This window comes from Malaclemys terrapin, chromosome 1, assembly GCF_027887155.1.
Source record: "Malaclemys terrapin pileata isolate rMalTer1 chromosome 1, rMalTer1.hap1, whole genome shotgun sequence".
In the NCBI taxonomy this organism is placed as follows: domain Eukaryota; kingdom Metazoa; phylum Chordata; order Testudines; family Emydidae; genus Malaclemys; species Malaclemys terrapin.
In genome coordinates this window covers 206,255,580-206,280,617 of record NC_071505.1, presented here as the reverse complement: position 1 = coordinate 206,280,617, position 25,038 = coordinate 206,255,580, and the positions used below count along the sequence as shown (strand labels likewise).

Here is a 25,038-nt window from a genome sequence, read left to right as displayed (position 1 = left end):
GCATAAAAGCAAATCTCTATTGATCAAATATGCTAGGAGTGAAGCTCAGGACTCCGGGAACTCAGGATCACTGAATTTCAATGGTACATGTGCTCCTAAGTTACTTTACGTGCTCATGTAAATTCTGCCCTTAACTTTCAGTCTCAGTTTATCTACAAGTAATAATTAAACATGGGATTTTCAAAAGAACTTAAGGGAGTTAGATGACCAACTCCTACTAACATTCAGTGGGGCTGGGCACCTAACTCCCTTTGGTTCTTCTGAAAATCCCAAGTAAAGTTATACTTGTTTACATCACAAGAGTGCTGTGAAACAATACAAAGTATCAAAGGGGTAGCCGTGTTAGTCTGTATCCACAAAAACAATGAGGAGTCCGGTCTCACCTTAAAGACTAACAGATTTATTTGGGCATAAGCTTTCGTGGGTAAAAAAAGTGGGGTTTTTACCCACGAAAGCTTATGCCCAAATAAATCTGTTAGTCTTTAAGGTGCCACCAGACTCCTTGTTGTTTTTGTGAAACAATACAGTAGCATAAAATGTTATAGTTAGGGCCTGGTTCACTCCACTGGCAAAAGAGAAAAGTCCTCCTGGAGTTTAGGCAGTACAAGCCATCTCAACCCTCTCAGCCAGGAGGCTAGGAACTGGCTACTTGGCACAGTCGAGAAAGCCAGATTTTAAAGCAGCCCTCCCCTGAGGAAAGGTGGCAATAGTATTGCTGCCTGGTTTTATCCTAGAGGAGATAAACTACACAGGCATGTGCCCTGTGCCTATATTATTATTTTTATTACAGAACTGTGTTTATATAAGGTATCAGATGGATTCACTTCAAGGGGTTGCTAGTGTGGATTTACAGAGAGTGACTATTTTAATTTATACTTTGGGGATAATTTTCATCTCACACATAAAATAATTGTCTGTTTCAAGCTCAGCTTCATTAGGAAGTTCTGCTGGCACCCCACGTTTATATTTAGAACATTTTGTCCCCTCCCACGAAAACAGCATATTTATCAGTCAGCCCCTGTAGTTTTGATTTGCATTCTATGATTACAACTGCATTGGAGTTTTCTACATTGCATTATTACTTGGAAAAGAAGCTATTGTTATACCTTTCACAATTTCTGAATAAAAAGAGAACCATCCCTAATTTTGCCCCTCTGTCTCTGGTGCATGTGTGAACGCGCACACACATACACACACACACATATGGTCAGTCCATATTTGCACAGCAGCCTCCAGGTCTTATATGTCCTCCAAGTCCCATGAGGTCTTTATACCTTTATAAGGACTGGCCCCTGCAGCACATCAGAATTGGGATGGCTTAAAGTCAGTTTAGTGCTCCCCCTGCCTTTGGGCTGTGAGTTCCATGCTGTGCTTCTTAGAGATGCAGCACAGAATTTCACCTTATGTATACAGAATGGTAATTGGCTCTTGCTGACTGACTGCTGGTATATAACATAATATATCAACTGTCCATTATGCATGTTAGTGTAATTCAGTATCATGGGACTCCTTGTCCTTTTTGGTTATTAGGTTGTCTCACAGATTCACACTAAAATGGGGGCTTATGAAATCTTTGCACCAGTTATAACAAAGGATATTATAGAGTTGAATTTCAATTTAATCTCTAGAAAGGCAGGAAGGAAACCAGCCATAGTTACATTCAATCATTTCACACACAAAAAGGCCCATCAGTGTTTTTTGTTATTGTTGTTTCAGAATCACGGTGTCAATTGCAAGCTTCTTACTCAAAATATCAAAAGCAAATTTGATTTTAAGTGATTTTTAATAGAACATTCCTTGTACATCAGCAATTCAGAAAAAGGAAGGCTTTTGTAAGTTTTTCTTTTGGCATGAAAACAAACTGCGTAACTTATTCCTCAAAACTCATATTCATGCACATACCAGGCACACATGCCCCGTGCCCACACACAGATTAACACATGTATTTGGTCCAGCACTAGAAAAAATATTATCACAAGATCAGCAGTATTAAAATTATTAACAGTAACTATTCAGATAAGTTCTCTTCCCCCATAATGAATTTTGGCCTCAGTCCAGCAAAGCACTTAAGCACATTATGAACGCTTAAGCCTGGTCTACTCATGAAAATTAGATCGGTTTAACTATGTCAGTTAGGGGTGTGAAAAATTTATACCCCTGAGTGAAGTTGTTAAACAGACCGAAATCCCTGTGTAGATAGCAGTAGGTTGATGGAAGAATTCTTCATCTGACCAAGCTACAGCCTCTCGGGGAGCTGGATTAACTATACTGACAGGACAACCCCTCCCTCAAGGAGATTTTAATGAACGAGTAAAAGGCCAGGGACCACTTCCGATAGTATAATATTGATCATCATACTTGTTGCTAACAGTAAGCCAAAACGAATAGGTCTTTTTGCAAGCCTGTGCAGCCTTAGCATGACTAAGAAAGGAGGACTAAGCCTCTTGCTCAACCTTTACCTGATCCTGATGAAATCTCTGTTGGAAATGCTGGAGTCTGTGTTTAAGGAGGAAAGCAAAAAGCTTATCTATATTTGCCCTCTGGGATGTGTCTGTCAGGGCCTCAAGGCATACAGACCCTGCAGGAACACATCTGGCTAATTAGTAATCTGAGGAAACCTCTTGCTTAGCTTTTGAAACTGCTTGCCTAAAAAGTTTTTTGGATTGACATGTCATCGTCTACTAACCAGGATAAATAATGGGGGAGAGGCTTGGAGTTTTCAGGATAAGTTCATGGACTCAGTTTAGGGCCTCCAATGGAAGCTGAAAGATGGGCTAATTGGACGGCTGCCACTGTACCAAACGAGGGCCACACCAAATGTTGGTAATTACTGAGGGTTGGGGGAGTTTTACTAACCTGTTGCGGATGTGTGTAGGTGCTTGAGACTAAATAAAGTATAGGTTTAAGTAAGAGCACTCTTGTATTGTACTGCTTGTGCCAGCCATCTATCGGTCGGATGCCGTGTCTCCATTGATTTATTTCCTGATACCACCTTGCACAGAGTAAAGTTACCAAGAGCTTTGGGTTGGAAGAACTCCGGGTAACATCATCAGTGCAGGTACTGTCTATTCTGAAATGCTACAACTGCGCAGTTGTGCCGCTATAGCATTTAAAGTGTAAACAAGCCCTTAGAGCGCTCTTAGGGCACCTCATTGCCTACCCCCCCGCTCCATCGATCATCTCTTACACAGTATCAAGACATTGACTCCCATCTTTCTTCCACAAATGTAGTCAGGCTTGACAGCCAAATTTTAAAACTTTCCAAGAAGTGCCATCACACATTCTCTCTTTGCTCCCGTTATGCATGGGAGGAGCTCCCCTTAAAGATCCACAAAACCATTTCACTGTCTTGCTTCATATACCCTCTTCTCTGCTGTGATGGATGCCTATAAAAAATCTGATCAATGGTAAGGTAGCTGGTTTGCTGTGAACACTGTTTCTTGTGCTGACTAGTATAGTTTCATTGCTTCTTTGTGCTTCACCCCATCAGTTTGTTTTAGCCACCTTTTGTCTTACACTTAGATTGTAATCTCTTCAGGTCAGGGGCTGTTTGTTATATATTTGTACAGTGCCTAGCACAGTGGGGCTGTAGCCTCGAGGCACTAATGTAACAAATACATAAATGAATAATAATAATGCCAACAGCAACTTTAGACAAGTGAGCAGTCCTAATGAAGTAGTGTCCTGAACTGAAGCTTTTATACTCATGTAATGGGTCACACTGAGGAACTACAGAAAACAAATTTATTACCCACAGAATAGACACAGCATGGACAGTGGTGGTTGAAGTTTCTAGTCATTGACATGCAAATGTGCCTCAGTGCTGACTTGGAGGAATCAGCAAAAATTCTTCTCAATGTCCTTTCTGCTGAGGCTAACAGCACTGCCAATGTGTGCCAAATATGATGGCTTCCTTTTGACCAGAAACATATGTGATTGGAAATGGACTAAGATCATACATTCACTTAACAACAGACCTACAAACAATAATTGGGGAGAAGTGACCTTCAGCCATTACTAACCTATTTTTGTTTCAAGTTGATGCTTTAGGGCGTCATCCAAAACCAACTGAAATCAGTGGAAAGTCTCCCATTCACTTCAATGACTTTTGGATTAGGTCCTTAGAGATAAAAAGATATTGCATGTACCAATGTTTGAACACTTCAGATAAATAAGGAAGTGGCTGCTAAACACTTTTCCAGAGAAATTTGTTTGAGTGACTTTTTTATTACTGCAAAAAACCACATCTATTCTCTGTCATGTCATAATGAGATGGCCAAACTATTTTAAAATATTGGCTTTCTTTATGGCTATAGAATAATAAAAGGAGTTTTCTGGCTTATATTCTATATCCCAAGAGGTCCAATTTTCAGATTCATGGTAGTTTTCCTTTTTAAGACTCAGCTTTCTTTTGGATACAAGTCCCTCTAGCACATCATGCTGCATTTTCTAACCTTTAATAGTAAGCTTAAGGGCTGGAAGAAAGTCTTTCATTCTGCTGTGTTCTATAAAAATGCTAAAATCTTTCAAAAAGAAATCTTGTAATTCTAACTCTTTTTTAAAGGGTATTTAGAACTCTACTTGGTTATTAGTATATTATTCACTTCAAACACACAAGCCAGCCTTCCAGTATTTATCATAAATTAGAATAACTTTTTAATTTAAGAAGTCTAACAGCATGACATAGACTAAAAATAATTCTGCTAGATATTTCATGTTAAACAGAATAACAGTAATGCTTTGAACTAAGCATAAATGATAGCTCTAGTCCCCCAAGTGAAAGGACCTAAGGCGAAATTTGCCCTGCTGAAGAGACTTGGCTCAAGGTTCTCCACATCCCTTAAACTCTGCATAGGGGCGGCAGTGAGGTTCAGCTAGTGGAGCAGCTGCACAGAAATGTCTATGCATCCACTGCATGCTGCAGAACCGATTTCAGTTCCATCTCTACTTTGGAGACAGGATAAGCATGTCCCAATGATGGGTCGAGAGGGTGTCTGCAGATCTGCGTTTATGCAGATCTAGAGGCCACAGTGCACCCTGCAACTGGCACAGGTTGAGACTGCTAATACAACCTATAGCAGTGGTGGGCAACCTGCGTCTAGGGCCGACGAGAGGGGGGAGAAGCCGGTACAAATTACCAGGGCCCGACGGTCCGGAACGGGGCCCGGGGCCCGGCTCCCCCCGCCCCCGTTGGCCCTGTTTAGCCAGTCCGCCTTTGCTGTGGGGCCCCCCCAAATTTTTTCACCGGGGCCCGAACCCGCTCTCGGCAGCCCTCCCTGCGTCCCATCAGGGTAATGCACTGACGGGCCACTAGACCGTTTATTTACATTTGCACTGACCTATAGACTGGAGCAACATGACTTAGGGAGTTATGGTACAGCCTCTCTCCCTAAACTGGGATTAGAAAGGGTGAATTTTTATTTCCAGACTGCCTGAACTCCACCTGAATTCAGTCTGGTACAGGGAAGGATCTTCCCTTAGTGTATATTAATGGATGATTTAACACCATGAGGGCCACACCTTTTTCTGTTGTGCCTTTTGGTACCATGCAAAACATGTGAGGAGGTGCTCTACTGTCCATGGGAGCCACACAGATGTGTCACTATTCTGAATGTACTCCATATATCTATAGGAAATTAAGTACTACATTTGCAAAAAGGGTTGAGGCCTTGCCTCCCTTTTTATAGGTGGCATTTATAGTAATAAAATTACATGCAATATGAATTGTAGGGGCAAAGTTGAGTGTCTATGCCTCTGCCTCTAACTACATGATTTGACCCAAAATTAGATAGTTAAGTGTGTGCAAGTACCTAGATTCGTACCCTGCAGATCAACTGTAGATACAAAATTGAGTTTAAACTTAGGAAGTGCAACTGGCTCCTGCAAAAAGTGATCATGATTTTGAAAATTTGGCCATTCATGTACCTTATAAATACACATTATAGAGAGCTAACTGAAAAGAGTGGGAGTTTTTTGCTGAAATTTTTTAAGAAAATGAAAACTATTTCATTTTAGTCTAAATTTTCCACAGAACATTTCAATTTTTTTAGGAGAAATTCGATCATAAAAAATTTCAGACAAAACATGAACATTTCATACCTCATGGCATGGGTATTGTAGTTTCATTGCCTCAAGCTCCCATTCTCCTCTATAGTTTGGGCTGCCTGGTCAGCCTGTATGTCTGATAATGCAATAAGATCTCTTCTCTCAGAGAGGAGAATCAGTGCATCATAGCAGTCCCTGGCTATGGTGCATCATGGGAAATGTGTTCCAGCCATGGAGCCTGGCCCATACAAAAGATGGGGACATGAGGCTACCAAACTCTCATAAGGCACCAGGTCAGCATTTCCAAACCAAAATATTTTGTTTTTTCCAATAAAAACAAAATTAAATTTTCTGACGGAAGCAGATACTTTTCATGATATTTTGTTTTGTTAAAAAAATTCAGTTCAAAACAGTTTAGATAGAAAACTTTTGAGCAAAGGTAACAATGTATTCCACAGAACTGTGATTATGCCATTTGTTCAGTTGTAGGCACAGTACTTTGTAAACAGTACTCGTAATAAAATACATATCACAGAACTATGCCCAAAGCCAGGGAAAAAAATAACTACTGAAATGCTAATTTTGTCTCTTTTTTAGGTAATGTCTGTAAACAAGGTATGTAATAAACCATTAACTTTCCCTACTTTTTTAATTACCACTCTCAACTCCACATTCCTCCGCATCTCTCATAATCAGAAACTTGGTGCTATGCTTCTCTCTATTTTTCTCAAATGACATCCAACTTTTTCACATATCATGGTGCTTCCTCCATCTGTAAATTCAAACCAATCAACAGAAAAGGATGGACATCCTTAACCCTAATTTTTCCATTGTCTAAGTACAGAGGTTTCAAACAATCTGAGGAGCACTGTAGTCTAGCAATGAAACCATGGCTCTCCTACCTCAAAGACCAGGATATTGCGTCCATAAACTTCTTACCTAATCTAGGGCTCTTAAACTCTGTGATCCTCATTTAGCACCTCTTTTAAAGAGTTTGGCACAGATTCCCCTTAAATCACGTGGTTATTTGTTGTAGAATATATGAATAATTTTATCAGATCCTGGATTTTTTTCTTCCCTCCCCCGTCACCCCCGAGTTTCTGAAAACTAGGCTGGCCAGATCAAGGGGCAGTGGTGAAAACAATCATTTTAGCCCTGAATTTTTGTTTGTTGTTTTTGTTTTTTCTCCATCCCCTTCACTGACTGAAAATTGTGTCTAGTTTTCAAATTTCAAATATTCAAATTCTTAAATATTTTACTATTCTTGCCCTTGAAAACTGCCTCTTTTATAAGACAATATTAAAATCTACCTGTATTTCCAATTTTGTCATGTAATGTAATTTCACTGGGTAGAAAGAAGAAACATCAGACTATTAAAAAGACTTGAAGTGTCTACTTTTTGAATTTTTTTCAGTTTCAGAAAGTACACACACAGTTTAATTAAATATTTCAGACAGTTTAATTAAAGATTTCAGACACTTTCTAACTGTCAATAATATTTAACTCTAAACATCTGAAAACATGAGGCTTTTGCTTTGTTTTCTCTTTGTTTTTTTCCCCCACAAGTTAAAATGGGGAGCAAAATTAGCTATTTAATGGGACCAAAATTAGACATATAATGGCACTGTGGTTGCAACTTTAATTATGGAGATACCAGCAGCTCTCAATAATAACGTTGGCCCTGCAGTTCCAAAGCATACAGGCTAATGGAACACTTCTATTAGTTATAGAAGGGCCTTGACTTTGTTTCAAAGCTGCAGCTGCTAAATAGAAGACAGCATGTTCACACACATATTGTGCCTGATTGATCCTGCTGCCTCACAAGTCGATAGCAAATGTCTACTGTTGAAATCAGTGGGTGCAGGGTTAGACCCAAAACAACCCACAATGCAACTCACTAATAACTTTGCTAAATTAAAAGCTATTTTCTTCAAATGCAGCTGGCACATGTGTTTTCAATGAGATTTAACTATGTGAAAAGTCTAAAGTTGTTTTGGAACTAGAGGAAGACAAAGAAACAGACAAAAGTCAAAATCTCAAGTGAGCCTTACATTTTAATTACCTATAACTCAAAAACAGTGTGATTAATTATCTTCAAACTTTGCACGATCTCTTTCTGCTTTCATGGGAAATATGACAAATTATAGAACAAACATTTTCCAAGTTATATTTATAATGATACCAAACAGGGCTTTATAAGAAAGCTTGTTGACACCTTCACTCTGGAGAAGTTACCACCTTTCCATAATAAAGCACAGGGAAAAAAAGTTATGTCTGTGTTCACTCATTCCTCTTTCACAAAGAAAATAAACTGTTCCTTAAGTCCAGATCTTTCTGACTGCTCTGAAGTCATGAGAATAAAATGAATCATCATTTGAAACCAACTGAATTGAACTTTATTACGTTGATTCTCTCAGCAGTCTACATCTTAGTATGTTATTTATTTTCATCATTTTCCTCAACTTTAGCCATAGAACCAGGTTATGGAAGATAAATTCCATATAATTCTGTTTTTTCAGTCAGTTTTCAGACAACATGCTGCTCATATCACAGCTTTGCAAAAGATCAGTCCTTTGTGTCAGAGTGTACAGTACAGTATTTTTCCCTTTATGAATACATGGCAAAGTAATTAAAACTCTTATACCAATATTAATTATTTTCTGTGGGTTTTAAAGTGTCTGTTTCTTAAACTATACAGAAGAGAACTATGTATTTATGTACTTCTAAAAACACTTTAGAAGACTTGCATTCAAGAAAGATATATTATTACAAAAAAAAATCTGGTCCCACTCTTATTTTTTAATTAAATCTGGGAAACAGTAATTACAAATAGGATGAAATTATTACACATTATTATACTTTTTTACTATGTTGTAAAATTCCTTTCTCTACACTACATATGCATTGCTTACTATATTTTAAAGTCATACTGCTTCCTGTAACACTAAGGCCAGATCACATTTTTGTTGTTACACACACACACACACACACACACACACACGCTCTGTACTTGATACTTTATTACTGTAACCATTCACAGTTCCAATTCTTTGGGACCACTTTCAAGCAAAGTTCACTTGAGGGCTAATGATGTCTTAAATGTTTTTCCTTCATGAATGTGGCAGGGTTAGTGTCTATGATCTTGTGACACAATGAGAGTGAAATGAACCTGAGCAAAATGCCCTTAGAGATTTAGTCTCAATAACATTATGTGCTGTTGTGGAGGAAAGGACAGCTTAAGGTCACTTGTTTTTACTTGGACAATTTGGAAAATACCCTATTACATGTACTGCCAGGTTTATAGAGGGTTTTCTTTTTGGTGCTTTAAAATATTATTTAACTTTTATATTTATTAAAGAAAAATTCTTCTCTCTTTTAAAAGGAAAGATGTGGAAATAAAACAAAGATTTGTTTCATCTTTCTAGAGCAAGGTATAAAAAAGGACAACATTTGCAAAAGTTTTGTGTGTGTCTATTTTTGGATGCCTAATTTGAGACACCTTTATGAGACCCAATTTTTACAGGGTGATACTCAGCATTTAAGACATCTTGGGTTGGATCCCCAAAAACTGCAGCACCATAAATCAGTTCACCCACACAGACCCGGATTTTGAGGCTTATGGGCTTTGCATTGGTGCAACAATCCATGTGCACAGATCACAATGTGCCTCACCCCCTGTGAGGTAAGTACTATCATCCCTGTTTTATAGGTACAGAAATTGAGGCATATAGAAATTAAGTGGACAACATGTTCAGTAGTGGATACTAATTTTGGGTGTTCAATTTGAATCACCTTTGACCTAATTTTCAGTGTAGCTGAGCATCCACAGCTCATATTTACTTCACTTGATGTGGGTGCCCAGCACCTCCTGAAGCAGGCCTTATTTGTATCAACTTGGGAACCACAAAATTGGGACATCTAAAATTAGTTGTCAGTCCTGAAACCAGCCATAGGCTAAATTACTTGGCTAAATTCACATAACAATTCAGTGATACAGTCAGGAACAGAATCAGGTTTGATGACTTTCTGTCCCAGGCTGAAGGACCATACATCTGCTCTCATGGTCATCACAGGACTGAGTCAGGAGTCATGGATTCTCAGGAGGAATTTACAGTACTGGAACCTTGGGCAATTACTAATGAAAAATAGGCTGTGTAGTTTAGTAGGTAGGTAGGTAGGTAGATAGATAGAACTGCATTATATTGGATAAATAGAAATTTAGGTAGGTTCAGATAAAGATATAAACTGGCTAATTTTAAAACATGTAGACATTGTAGAATTTTGCTCAAAATTATGGTGCCCCAGAGAAAATGGTGGATATCATTAGATGTCATTTTTGTTAGTAAAGGAGATCACTATGAGTGAAGATTTCAGACTCCTGGAGAAGTCTAGAGTAGATGAAGGAGTAGGTAAGGAAAGACAGATGCGTACAATGTAGGCAAAATGAGCATGTTCTTTGGAAGACTTAAGTCCACATGAAGATACTCTCTAAGAAATAAGCTGAAGCAGTGAAAAGCTATTGTTTAACTACACTTTACAGTGCTAAAATCTGGTAAATTAACATAGAGCAAGGAAAAGTATTATGGTCCTTCACCATTTATGCTTCAAAATTCTTCTGGAGTTTAGCTGGAGAAATAATAATTATATATCTATGAAATTAGAACCCAGATAGTTTATGCTGGCTAAAAAGAATAGGAAGAATCTCAACAGTCAACCAAAATAGTCCTGCCCTGTAAAATTTTCAATAAAAGGGAAAAAGAAGTGTAGTACTGTGCAGATCAATAAAGAATAATGGAGCTAAAATGAAAGAAATAGGCAATGTGTGCTGGAAGCCCTAGACTGCCCAATACCAGGATATATTTTTGATATTTTCATCTACTGATCTATATTTTAGTGTACATAGAAAAAAGTGACAACTTTCATTTTTTATGGGATAATAGCTCTTAATAAGGTAAGTATTTTGATAGCAGACTAATTCTGAAAATGTGATTTATGAAACTCAATAAATTTTGAAGATTTCACAACAGATCATTGTTGTAAAGGTATATATTTGACCTGATAAATTATAGACTGTACTGCAAAAATTCTACTTTATTTGTAGACTATTATTAACCTGGCAGATTATAACAGCTCCTTAGGATCTATTTTAGATTATTATACCAATCTGATAACAGTATATAGGGACACTATGCTTATTTAGTTGTGTTTTTCCTCCCAAATTAAAGGCATGCACATTTAAGGATTTATTATCTTGGCAATTACTATTTAAATATCAAAATGATCAGATCATTTAAAATGAAGTATTTGACAACATGTTTCAATCTAAGGCTTTACAAAAAGTACAAAAATCTTAATCATCCAACATGTCTGTTGTTTGGGTTTCATGGCACTTAGGAATGGTCAAAATAATATGTTTTGAAACTGCTTACAATTATTTTTATCTAGTGTCCATAGTATATTATGTTGAACCCAATACAATTATGACATTCTTAAGAGATGGTACAGATTTACTCTGAAAATATTGACCGGCCCTATAATCACTGGTGGAGATGAATACCAAAACCTTTTACTACCTCAGGAAGGTAATACAAAATAAAAGTATCGGAGAGGGTGTGGGGGAAAAGGAGGGAGGAGGGAAACAACCTATGTCAAATAATCACAAGTTGTGAAAAAAATGAAATACACAAAAAAGAAACAGAAAAGGACCTAGCTGCTTATGTATTTGAATAAATCCTTATCCTGTTAAATTGTTTAAGAGAAAGATCATACAAAATTTCTCCATTCTTTCTATTTTCTTTTTTTCTTTAAATAAAAAAAGAATTTTAACTTCTATCCTCTGCGATAATCAGGCTTCGTTTCTGGAGGATGAATCAGAGGAATATTTTATAATACAAAGCCATAAATTCAGTTTACAAGAGCTCAAATGAATGGAAGTTTAGCACTTAAAGTTTTGCACAGGCAAGCTGAATCTTTTATATTGAACACTGTTAAATCTGGAAGGCAGGTAATTACGTTCAGGCTATATAATAACAAATTACTTTTATTGCCACAGAGTTGCTGAAGTTAAAGTTTTGTTTTTTTGTCTATGCACATGTATTTCCATATTTTTGTGTGTTTTCAAAGATGACTAATACTTACGCAGTTTGCTGACAAAACACTTGCGTTAATAAGCTACTCTTTTGTATAAAGGGACTGAGGAGCTTTTCATAACAGGATGACAGCAGGATACAAGCCTCTCAAAGTTCTTACAGAAACACTCAAACTTGAAAAAGGTATAGAACAGTATATTTTTTTCTCTGTTTACATCATGGATCTTTCTATATATTTCCTTCCTCTTTTCGTGTTCCATATCTGACCCCCTAGCCTGTGACACCATAATGACGGGTGCATTACAAAGAAGATCGACAGACAGAGATTTCACTGCTGTGGCACAAACATGTTCATAAAAGGGGGCATTCTGATATTCTGATAAATACAGTTTTCATTATGGAAAAAAACCTATTCTGTTCCTTTTTCAGTTATTTTCAAATTCAAATACTAGAAGTCAATTTAAAACAGATTAACTGTGGAATTTGTATGTTACTTACCTTAATCTAAATGTTTCCTCTTATGTTCCCTGCTGAAACGATTACCCTTTTAATAGCTGTTACAGGCTTTCAACCACAAAAATTAATGTCTAAATGTTTCTCATACCTTTTGTTTGATGATCATGTCGTTGATGTCATCAAGATCACCCACTGTCACTATCTGGGATTTTATCACTCGATCCAGTAAAGAAAGCCAGTCAGTGAGTTCTGCCCAGGCCTTATTAAAGTCAGCCAGAGCTGGCACCTCCAGAAGCAAGGAAGATGGCATTTCTACTTTGGAGATGGTGGTTTCCTTGGTTACCACGGTTTGTGTAACCACAGTAACAGTTTGACCAGAAGTTTCTGAAAATTAAAAAAAAAAAAAATGTTAACATTATTGAATAAAGGGACCATGATAAATTGTTCATTTCAGTAACATAGTTCACTCATTGGAAAGGTAATTATTTCAATGTATCATTTGTAATATTTTGCCCACTTGAAATGTGAAAATGCAAATAAAACAAATCACATGAATTTATATCCAGTATACCAAGCATGTCTTCACATATACCCAGCCTCTCCCCTCAGCCCCCTCCCCCAATTTACCTGTAAGAGCTCACCCCATTCCAGCTGTGACAAAAGCAGTGTCAGAAATACCCCTGTGTAATCACAACCCCCAAATGTGTGCTCACTGAAGTACTCTGCTCCCTTGCTCCCTGAAAGCCTGGGCTGCACATCACATCCTGCTTAGTTTGGATAAAAAACATCTGCTGTTCCAGTAGCGACCAAACCATTGTGACCTACACCCTACCCCTCAAATCTTGAGTTACCAGTGAAACTGGGATTGTCTCTCCCTCCATTTATTATCATGTAGATGGGAGGCTGTTTTTGCTACAACAGTAAGAACAGTCTGTACTGTGTGATGGTGATGATGGGAGCGACACTTGCGGATGTGGGACTCAGGGAAAATAGACTACTCAAGAAGACTCAATAGCAGGGATTGGTTGGTTGGGCCATCTTTGTTTTATGTAAGGTTAGAGTCTCACCAAAAACAGGGAGAGAGCTGCATTTTATTAACTTTTTTGAATGGGTTGCTCTGATTTCCTGGGCATAATGGTGGGTGGGACTAGGAATGAATGGGGGCTACCCTCCAATATTCCAGGCCAGGATAAGAATGTCATTGGTGGTTACCGCATTGGAAAACTTCTATTGAAACATTATGGGGAGGGGATATACTGTGTGTGCATGTGTGTGGTGTGGGGGGGGAGGTCAGGGGGAGAAGGTGTAAAAGGCCCTCAAAATTAGGGAATTCTTGTATTACGCCAACAGAGGTGACAGAAGGGGAGAAGAGGAAAGGGGCTTTAGCATTACCTCCCTGCCTGATAATTGGAGCTGTGGAGAAAGAAGAATTTTGTTCTACACAAAGAAAGCTTAAATGAGTGTAATTCTTTGAGTAGCAGACTGGGGAGGGTTGAGCTGAAGTGGGTCCTTTTCGCAATGGTATATGTTTGGAAGGTGAATGGTTGGGAGGAATTGGTGGAAGGCCATTTTGGTTGAAGATGAGGTTTGTAGTCTGAGTGAAGAACCTTATTTGGACACCCAGCTGTGGCAGCTGAGACCTTCAGTGGCCATTTTAGGATGGCCGAGAAGCAATGCCACTATGATTGCTGATATAGTGTGACCTGGAGAGTGGCTGGATTTCAAAAGGTTGGGGTATTGGATTGGGCAGATATGCAGGAAAAATTCAGAGTGAGTCATTTTATTTCATTTCATTAGGTACATACGTTATCTCCCAGAAGAATAAGGAGTCAGAGATCAAGATCCTTACTTTATGTTGAATAATGTGAGCTCTATGCTTAATAAGTTAACAATTATTCATGATTTTGATAAGGATGAAGCCCATGACTTCTGTATGGCTGAGTTGTTTATATCCAACGTGATGTGCAGGAGGTCACCTATCCTTAAACTAGGCCTAGGCCATTGTATCCCTTTGGTATGTGAAGCATAAACAGTATTAGCATTAATTCAGAGATCACCCCTTTGCACTACAAAGTCCCTGTATGAGCTAACAAATTTCTGATGCTGCAACACTGAAAGTTCATACTTCAGATGAAAAGGAACAACTGGGACATAGATGAGCTAGGTTCAATTCCTACCTCTACACAGAATTCCCCCAGGACCTTAGCTTAGTCACTTCATCTTCTTGTGCCTCAATTCTCAAAATATAAAATGGCGTTAAAAAAACTTCCTTCCTCACACTCTTTGTCTGATTGTTTAAATTTTAAACTTTTCTGGGCACAGACTGTTTCTTAAAGTGTATATGTTCATTACCTAAAACAACTGGACTCTGATCTCAGTTGCAGCATTGTACATGTTCCCGCATTAAATTAGCTGTGATTAGCAAAAGTGTTTATAGGAGAGGAATCTGCTGGCAAAGGAATTCCACCTATGTGTCTCTCTGTTTTAGAATTCTTTCCTTGCTGCTTATCTCAAATTACTTGATTCTGATGACTGAGTCTGCATAGTTCATCGATATGTGTAGATTACTGAAGAGATTTGGGGGTTCTCAATAGTGGCATTTATTTTATTTATTAAGGGCATTAGTGTGTTGCAGGAGCTAGGTTAGTTTTGTTGGTATGGATGATGTTTTGGGGCACAGAAAGACTTTTGGTTGCTATTCTTGTGTGAATTTGATTGTATTTCTGATCTCGTTAGGCTGCCTACCGCCTGGAACAGACATTATTGTTCAGTCCATATAGGGAAATCAAAATATAGTTGACCTTCATATTTGTTTACTAAGAACATAATAAACAATTGTATAAATAATTATCTAGGATTTGCATCCCCACTGCCTGACAACGTGCATTCTCATTTACCACTGTGCAAAGTAAGTGTAAAATGGTATTAAATCAGAATGGAAGTATTTTAGACACACATCACACAGGTGAAAATAAATGACAACATAAGGTGCCAGGTACTTATATTTTTTATTTCGCTGCATGATTTAATAGTATAATGTATCTTATCTCACTCGGTGGGACAACTCATGTGAGTAAATATTTACTCACACAGGGTCAGGTCCTAAACATACAGACTGGTTTAATGGAACTAGCAACAACTGACAAGTGCAGCAATTTCACATATAACTCATTTAAAAGATGACAACAAAGAACTACTCAATATCTGACTTGAGTCAACTGCTACACAGACAGCATATAAATTCACATTTATGCCTAGACCCAGGGGATTCTTGGAGCAAAGGAACAGGTTTTAGGGTAGCAGTCATATCAGGAATGTTTCACTGGATTCTCAATGTAAGACAGTAAATATAAATGGCCCTCAATGGAAAGCTATGAAAGTATAATTACTCATGGTAACTCATGCCCTAAGAGTACTACATTGCTAGTGCACCATTTTAAGCGCCAAACATCTGCCCCTTAGTTGTGCTTTTATCGTTCAAAAATTAGATCTGAAAACTGGCTGCTCAGAGAATTTGTGTGTGTGGGGAGGGGGGGGTGCACATGCACATGCAGTTAATCACAGAAAGGCAATTTATGCTTTAAGTTGCTATTACACGTACAGTTTGGCAAAGCAAAAGACAGCCAAAGACCTATTAGCATGACTACCGATTTGAAAATTACATTTGCAAAAATATTTTTAAAGGTGCAGACCTCATATTATTATAATGAGTGTGTTCCCAAGAGGCTGACTCAGATGTATTAAAATACATTTCTAGATTACTGTTGTATTGTGTTAAAATGTAACTCCATCATAAGAAGAAAAAAGATAAAATAGTACAGGGGGTTAATGTACTAGGACTTGACACTTTAAAAAAATTGGAAGATCTGAATAACTCCTTTGCAATGTAGCTGCACAGGCACTACCTGATTCAACAACCTAAATGGCACAATGTCAGAGCCATGAGTGCTAGAATTAAGCCTTGGGTCGTGCCACCTGCAGTTTCTTGCATTCCAAATGCAAAATACGATTATTGGGCACTGGATTTAAGTTTTTTTAAAGGATAAAGGTGAGTTTTGTTTTTTGTGGACAGGCTGTTTCTTCGCAAAGAAAGGCTGTCTGTGGTGCATGTTGACTTCAGAAGGCAAAGAGGCATTATTGCCCCACTTAGGTAAGACCAAAACATTGTTTTTTGTTTGTTTTGTTTTATTGTAGTTTAAACTTGGTCCATTTGAAGGTGGACCACTGAGACAGTTTCCACATTTATGTTTATTCCTTCCAGAAGAATTACAGTCTGGACTAAAAAATTCAATCGAGAGGTTGAAGTTCACACCTAAATTGTCAGTTAATCCGAATATAATGATCAATAATGTGAAAAACAATATAAAATTTACTTGTGGCTGTTTTGAATAGATTGGCCTACTATGTTTCCAACAGTTAAAACACATTACTCAATATAGTGAAAATTAGTGACCCCGAAAGCCTGGACAATTTACAACTAGCTATACTGTAAATTACTTTACACTAACTCAGTGTTTCTCAAGCTGGGGTCACTGCTTGTGCAGGGAAAGACCCTGGTGGGCCAGGCCGGTTTGTTTACCTGCCCCGTTTGCAGGTCTGGCTGATCGCGGCTCCCAGTGGCCGCGGTTCGCCACTGCAGGCCGACGGGGGCTTCTGGAAGCGGCGGCCAGTAAATTCTTCAGTCCGTGCCGCTTCCAGCAGCTCCCATTGGCCTGGAGCAGCAAACCGCGGCCAGTGGGAGCCGTGGTTGGCCGGACCTGCGGACGGGACAGGTAAACAAATCGGCCCGGCCCCCCAGGGGCTTTCCCTACACAAGCGGCGACCCCCACTGCACTAACTGAAACGTTGAAGAATGTAATTTGATATAAATATTTTTAAATTAACTATTTATAAATTCAGGAAAACAATGTTTCTTTTATGTGATTAAATAATGTAATATCTACTATCTGAATAGTTAGAAATGTGCTAATATTTCATAATTATTTCCTACTCTAAATATAGGGAAATGGTATGGTATTTCAGTTACTTTGACTGTTGGAAATATTAAGTTTCTAATGACAGCTACTGCAGTTAAATCTATTTGTCCATCCAGTTATACCACATTTATCAGTCCAATATCCAAGTGCATTATTTGCACTTTTTTCTTTCTATGCTTAAATGAAAAAAATATCAGTGGAGCATAAGTTATGATGTGATTGTTAATTCTTAAAAATCATTTTAGAAAACTGCTTTTGTTAACTGAAAAATACATATAACAAAAAATAGTGACTTCCCTCCCTGACCATGCAAGAGGTTCAGTTTGTTATTTGTATCACATCATAAAAGTTAACATGATACAAATGCTTCCACAGTCACAGACAATATTGTCATTCTTGTCACATAAGAAAAAAGGATAACACAGACCTTTAAGTAATCATTAACAAAGTTGGGTCAAGTAGAGTGCCCCAAGGGTCGGTCCTGGGGCCGGTTTTGTTCAATATCTTCATTAATGATCTGGAGGATGGCAGGGACTGCACCCTCATCTAAACTGGGAGGAGTGGTAGATACACTGGAGGGCAGGGATAGGATACAGAGGGACCTAGACAAATTAGAGGATTGGGCCAAAAGAAATCTGATGAGGTTCAACAAGGACAAGTGCAGAGTCCTGCACTTAGGATGGAAGAATCCCATGCACTGCTACAGATTAGGGGCTGAGTGGCTAGGCAGCAGTTCTGCAGAAACGGACCTAGGTGTTACAGTGGACGAGAAGCTGGATATGAGTCAACAGTGTGCCCTTGTTGACAAGAAGGCTAACAGCATTTTGGGCTGTATAAGTAGGGGCGTTGCCAGCAGATTGAGGGACGTGATCGTTCCCCTCTATTCAACATTGGTGAGGCCTCATCTGGAGTACTGTGTCCAGTTTTGGGCCCCACACTACAAGAAGGATGTGGAAAAATTGGAAAGAGTCCAGCAGAGGGCAACAAAAATGATTAGGAGTCTGGAGCACATGACTTATAAGGAGAGGCTGAGGGAACTGGGATTGTTTAGTCTGCAGAAGAGAAGAATGAGGAGGGGATTTGATAGCTGCCCTCAACTACCTGAGAGGGGTTCCAAAGAGGATGGATCTAGACTGTTATCAGTGGTAGCAGATGACAGAACAGGGAGTAATGGTTTCAAGTTGCAGTGGGGAACGTTTAGGTTGGCTATTAGGAAAAACTTTTTCACTAGGAGCGTGGTGAAGCACTGGAATGGGTTACCTAGGGAGGTGGTGGAATCTCCTTCCTTAAAGGTTTTTAAGGTCAGGCTTGACAAAGCCCTGGCTGGGATGATTTAGTTGGGGAGTGGTCCTGCTTCAAGCAGGGGGCTGGACTAGATGATGCCTGAGGTCCCTTCCAACCCTGATATTCTATGATTCTAAATCTGTCCAGGTCTTAATTCATCCCCAGTGTACTTAAAAGTATAGAGGCTGGGCTGCTTCTGTCCTGCTCTGCTCCCCTTCTTGCTTATATGGGGCAAATGGAGTAGAGACTAGCCATTTCCACCTAACGGGTGCAGGGGACATCACATGGCATGTCAGGAAGGAAAGGTGTCATGATCTAAGTGTGCACTATATTGTATGTATCTTCAGCTGGCATGAAGGCTTTTTTTACCTGCTCCTGGTCCCCGCAAAAGGGAGCGTTGCTCATTGTCTCAAAGACATTTAAACCAAATGAATGTCAAACAGAGGCAGCACTGGGGGGCAGTTAAAAATCTCAGAGAAAAAATAGAGAAACAGAAGAGCAAAATGTTGTTGTAATGCAGAAAGAATTAAATGGAAAGTGTTATGAGTTCTTCTTATCCCAAAGAAATAAGAGATATTATCCATTGGTGATTGTGGTTGGTGGCTAAATGTACATCAGTGTAAGAAATGAATGACATAACATTTATTATTAGCTGCTTCAGACTAAGCTGCCACTTGTCACCTTTCCTAGATGGAAATGTTCAATGATTTGGATTGGCTCTTAGCAATATCCTTCGTTATACAGAGAAAATGAGTCTCCTCTAAAGCATTGTCCGAATCATAAAGAATAGCACTACAATGACTTGCATAGAAGTGGATTTTTTTACCTTAAAAAAAAATCTACTGAAGCAACAGATGCATAAGTGCACGTTAGGATGAATGTATTATGAGCATGGAATAATCATTATACTCCTCACAATTGATATCAATTTCCTTCTGCTCATGCAGCACACACCTGTGACTTATTGGCAATGTCCTGGGTTGCATTTTTTAAATGTTTACAGTCTATTTAGAGGTCTGTTGTGTTCCTTTTTATTTTTTATTTGGCGGGGAAGGGGGAAGGGAGAACAAGTTTTTTGTGTACATCTCTTTTGGTCACAGATTTTATCTAATTGCCGGAAAGAAAAAAATGCATAGGAAATTATACTGTAATGAATCAATACATGAAAAAAATGTATACTTCAGTTTTCTATTTTTTTTTTTTTGTATTTGTTACACTGTATTTTGTTTCGTATCTCTAACGCTGTCCTTGAGAGATTTCTATACATGGTGTGTTTTTCTGCCTACTTCTTTTTGAGCTGGATATTACATATCTGTCTGTAGCCCATAGAAAACAATATAGTGAAGAAATGACTTCACAAACTGTGTGTCTTCTCTCTGCTGGACAAGATTTTTTCATTAAACACATCAGTCACAATTTGCTGCAGCAATTCCAACATATCATCTTATTTCATCCTACCCTCACTTTAACCCCTTAATGCTGGAGGTCACATTGGTTTGGATTGGGTCTCATAACAAGGTATTCCACACTGATACCAAGGACAGGACAACAGAAAAACAAAGTTTTCTTGGGTGGGGGGAGGACGGGTTTTATTTATTATCAGGGAAGTTGAGCATGCAAAGTATGTACTGATGTTGGTTTGTAAGTCTTAATGAAAATATGGTCATTACTGGTTTTCAAGGATATAAATTATCATTATATCTATATAAACCATATTTTAATTTGCAGCTTAGAGTATAAAGGTGCACAATACTAATTCCTCAACCATCAACTTCCCATTTTTATTTCTTTTCTGTCACCCCAACACTTTCTCTCTCTCACTCTATCTCTCAGTTTTTCCTTTGACCTAAAAAAATAAAATAAAATAAAAATATTTGCAAGTCTGTCTGCTAGGCGGGGGTTTCTAGCATCTTAGGACTCCATTTTCACCTCACACTGTACTCATTATTAAAGTTTAACATGTTTACTGAACAGATAGCATAGGAGATTTCTTTTTTAAATCCATTTTGTAACTTGCTATTCCTCTGATTAAATATGCAAATACTACACTGAGTAAGGTACACCAAATGTAATGGTTTATTCTAAAATAAATAACAAATGTTAGAGTAGCAGCAGATAACAGGAATTTGCCCATTGGTCCAGAGTGAGAATCTTTAGATCCTGTATATGCAAATTTTATATACATGTTGTATATAAAATAATGAATAACTAATTAAAAATTCATATAACAATTCATTTTTCAATATGTTGATATTTTATATTGTTAGATTTTATTAGAGATAATTAATGTATCAACATCTTTATAATTAAACAACTTAAAAAACGTTCGGTATTCAGAAATTTAGGCCTTGATCTTGCAAATTGGTTCACACAAGTCCAGGCCCATTGAAGTCAAACTATGTTACCCAACACCTATTAGTAATAAGACTACTAATGTATCCTTCTTATGAAAACTTTCAGAAACTCCTTTACTGTCTATACATCACACACTATCTGTTCTGGCTACTTAGTGTTGCTTCAGTGCAGTTGAAACTAACCAGATAAACTGGATTTGCAATGGCTTTGTAGAATACATCTAATATCTGTATCAAATACAGAGTTTCAAAATAACCGTTATGCTCCTTTATTTTAACACACAAAGTTGAAGACAACTTTTTAGTTAATACCATTAACTGAAATGTAGTCTGTATCATCTGAGTTTTTCAGTTTTCAAAGCAGAAAGAATACTACAGTTCTCAGTCAATATCCAAACCAGCAAACAGAAAAGCCTGCTCTATGAACTTTTCTAATGGCTAATGGTCCTATGTTAATGGTTGACTCATTCTCTTTATGTTTGCCCTTTCAAGTGGGAAACTTTTTATGTGGCCAAAATGTTACAGCTATGAGTTCTAACTGTGACAACAGCCATATTGTCCTTGAAATCCTATCTCTATATATGGCTGAGTCCAATGGAAACTCTCACCACCTTGTAAACATAACCTCTATCATCCTCCCAGATCGAACTGGCTCAGCTCCTGGTTCAGGATGTGAAACTGATGCTAGATTGCCTGCCCTTAATGCTGGCTTTAACAACAACCGTTGTCCCCGCTTATGGGCAGTGCTCCTGCATATGTATAGAAACAGATGATTACAATTCCATTCTTCTCTTCATTCCCTCTCTCTGGGCTTAAAACACATAGAAACAGGCAGCTTACGCATGCTTTTGCTGACCAGAGGGGAATGTTATGGGTTCCTCCTGTGGTGCCACCTGGGACTGGGATACCACTGAGCCCCCCAACCCACCAGCCTGGGCTCCCTTTACATTGTAAAGCTGTGACCAGCCTATTAAGCACCAAGTCCTCTCCCAGGATTCAGCACGCATACAGGTAGGTTCACACCCAGCTGCACAACATACAGATGGCTGTGATCAGCTCTGCATGGGGAGGCTACAGCTAAGGAACTGCCCAGCTGCTCAAGTACCCCCTTCCCCCCTCCCCGGAGTGTAAACCCAAGATTATACCATCTTGTATTGCACAGAGAACTGTACAGCATAAGCTCATTAAATTTGCTGCCTCCCTCAATGTGGAGAAGGATATGCAATAGCTTTCTGCCCCAAGTTATGACTCCCACACTCCCTGGTTTTAGACAAAGCAAAAATAAGTTGATTAACTACAGAAGATAGATTTTAAATTATTATAAGGGATAGCAAACAGATCAAAGCAGATTACCTAGCAAACAAACAAAACACCCATACTAAGTTTAATATACTAAAGAGAATGGATATGAGTAGCAAATTCCCACACTAAATGATGATTCAAACAGGCTGCAAAAATTCTTAAGGGGCCAGTTGCACTTTCATACAGCTTAAAAGCTCCAGGTATTCCTTTCACAGGCTAAAAATCCCTTTTAGCCTGGGTCCAGCCCTTCCTCCCAGTTCAGTTCTTGTTCCTCAGGTGTTTCCAAGAGCTTCCTTGGGGCGGGGAGACAGTGAAGAACCACGATGATGTCTCTCCCCTGTCTTAAATATGCCTTTTGCATATGGCCGGAACCCTTTGTCTCAAAGCTTAGTTCCCACGCCAGTCAGAGGAAAAATACTGGTATTCCAAGATGGAGTACAGTACCGGTGATTTGAGGCTGTTTGTAGCGTCCTCAGGAAGGCCCTCTGGTGGGAAATAAAGTTCTTCTATTGTTTTTTCTAATGGCCCTTTCCAGCCAGCCATCTAGATTGAGTGCATTTTGTCTAGTGGGTGTTCCCCAGGTGTAAACACATTTGTAATGCAGATATATAGTCACTATTCCTAACTTCAGATACAAAAATGATACCTGCATACAAATAGGATCATCCTAGTCAGTAAATCATAGCCTTTTCAATGACTTATCTTGCATAAAATACACCATAGTTATGCCATAAGCATATCATAATAATATCTCTATGAAGAATATGGGGTGCAGTGTCACAGGGGATTTATCTGTACTGCAGATAGACTGCAAAAGCCATTCAGAACTTCAGTTGGCTGGCTATGCCTATGTTTGAGAAGCACAATGAAGCTGGCTAGAGTTTTCTAAAGTGCTGCATCACCAGTGTCAGTATTGCCACAGTGCTGCTGTGATTTACTGCATTCAAATTAGTGTTGAAAAGGGTCTTGAGGGCTGCTACCCCTTTTGACTCAAGCAGTCAGTCAATATTCAGGGACTTGTTGGTTATTTCTGGTAAGAGGAGAATCTGATGATAGACTCAGGTATTTCTTAGATAAAATTCTATTATTTACAAAGAATGTACACAAAATCCTGTTTCCCTGAACACATCAGGAATCAAATAGCAGGAGACAGTTTCTTTGTTCACTGTTTCAAGATTCTTTTTCAGGGAGCACTGTGTCCACTAAGCTCTCCCAACTGGCTTTATCTCAGGCCATATTACTTGTACTTCTCTTGCAGTCTGCTTCTGGCTGCTACTTCCCTCAGACACACAGACTTCCACCAAACAAATCCCAGCCCATTGCATTTGCACAGCGGAACCCCTCCACCTACACAGCTCAGCTTCTCTCCCGTCTTGCACATGGCCTGTTGATTCAGCTATCTCATGCCAAAAACGATCTTAACTGCATCTTACATTTATACTGAATGATGGTCATCTACTATGCCCTCCAACTTCAGTGAGGTTTCACTCAGCCTCTATCACTATGTAGACTAAAACTGAGTTGCATAGACTTCACATGTCACTTGATAGTATATTGGGATGGTCTTTCTGTGTAGATTCCAGAGGCCTGGAATGAGGATATAAGCACTAGTATTTGTCTCAATATGGTGAGACGCCTGACCTGGAGCAATAGAACCATTACTTTTGGCTCCAAGAGTCCCAAAATCCAAATGAATTATAAAGGGTGGATTTCTCATAGACAAAAAGGCAAGTACTAGATTAAAGGGATTGATTTACTATAGCTAAGACTAGGATTTTGTCATGGAAGTCGCGGAAGTTACGGAATCCGTGACTTCTAGAGACCTCCGTGACTTCAGCCTCCTGCGGCTGGGAGCTGCAAGGTCTTTCCGCCATGTACAGTAGCTAGGAAATGTGTGGTACCCCCGCCGCTCCCCAAGCCACGGCAGGTGCTAGGGTTACCCTGAATCTCCGGGCAACCGTGGGCGGGGGGCCCCCCCTGCAGCTCTCAGCTGCTGCGGGCAGCAGGGGCTCCACAGCTCCAGCCACAGGCAAAACGGGACTCTGGAGCTCTGAGCCCCCGAGAGCAGTAGGGGCCCCCAGAGCTCTGAGCCAGGCCCCCTGCGGGTGGTGAGGGGACACGGCAGCTCCCCATTTTGTCACGGATGTTTTTCGTAAAAGTCACGGACAGGTCATGGACTTCTGTGAATTCTTCTTTATTGCCCGGGACCTGTTCGTGACTTTTACGAAAAATATCCGTGACAAAATCTTAGCCTTTATTATAACTATGGAGACCAGTGACCTGTTGTTCTATCACAGTATAATCTGAGGTTTCCTGGTTACTTCTGAGATATTTCCAAGGGGACTGCATGTCAGCACCAATTTTTTTCGAACTCCTAGATTAACAATTTCATTCCATTTTTATTTACAAAATTACAACCTGGGTTAATTTAATGATATCAAAATTGTTTAAATTTCTTCAGGTGTTGTCATGTAAACCAGGTATAATTCCAGTGCTAATGATCTACAGAAGGTATCTAATATGTCCCTATTG

General features: G+C 39.0%; 1 protein-coding gene across 9 annotated transcripts in view; it reads right to left on the bottom strand.

Moving 5' to 3' along the window:
- Nucleotides 1-25,038, bottom strand: part of DMD (dystrophin) — a 2,004,766-nt gene that overhangs the window by 541,260 nt on the left and 1,438,468 nt on the right. For all 9 annotated transcript variants that reach the window (XM_054005916.1, XM_054005912.1, XM_054005914.1 and 6 more), the window contains one exon: nt 12,739-12,974. In XM_054005916.1, the coding sequence (XP_053861891.1) occupies nt 12,739-12,974 (236 nt within the window). The remainder of the gene's footprint in view (nt 1-12,738; nt 12,975-25,038) is intronic.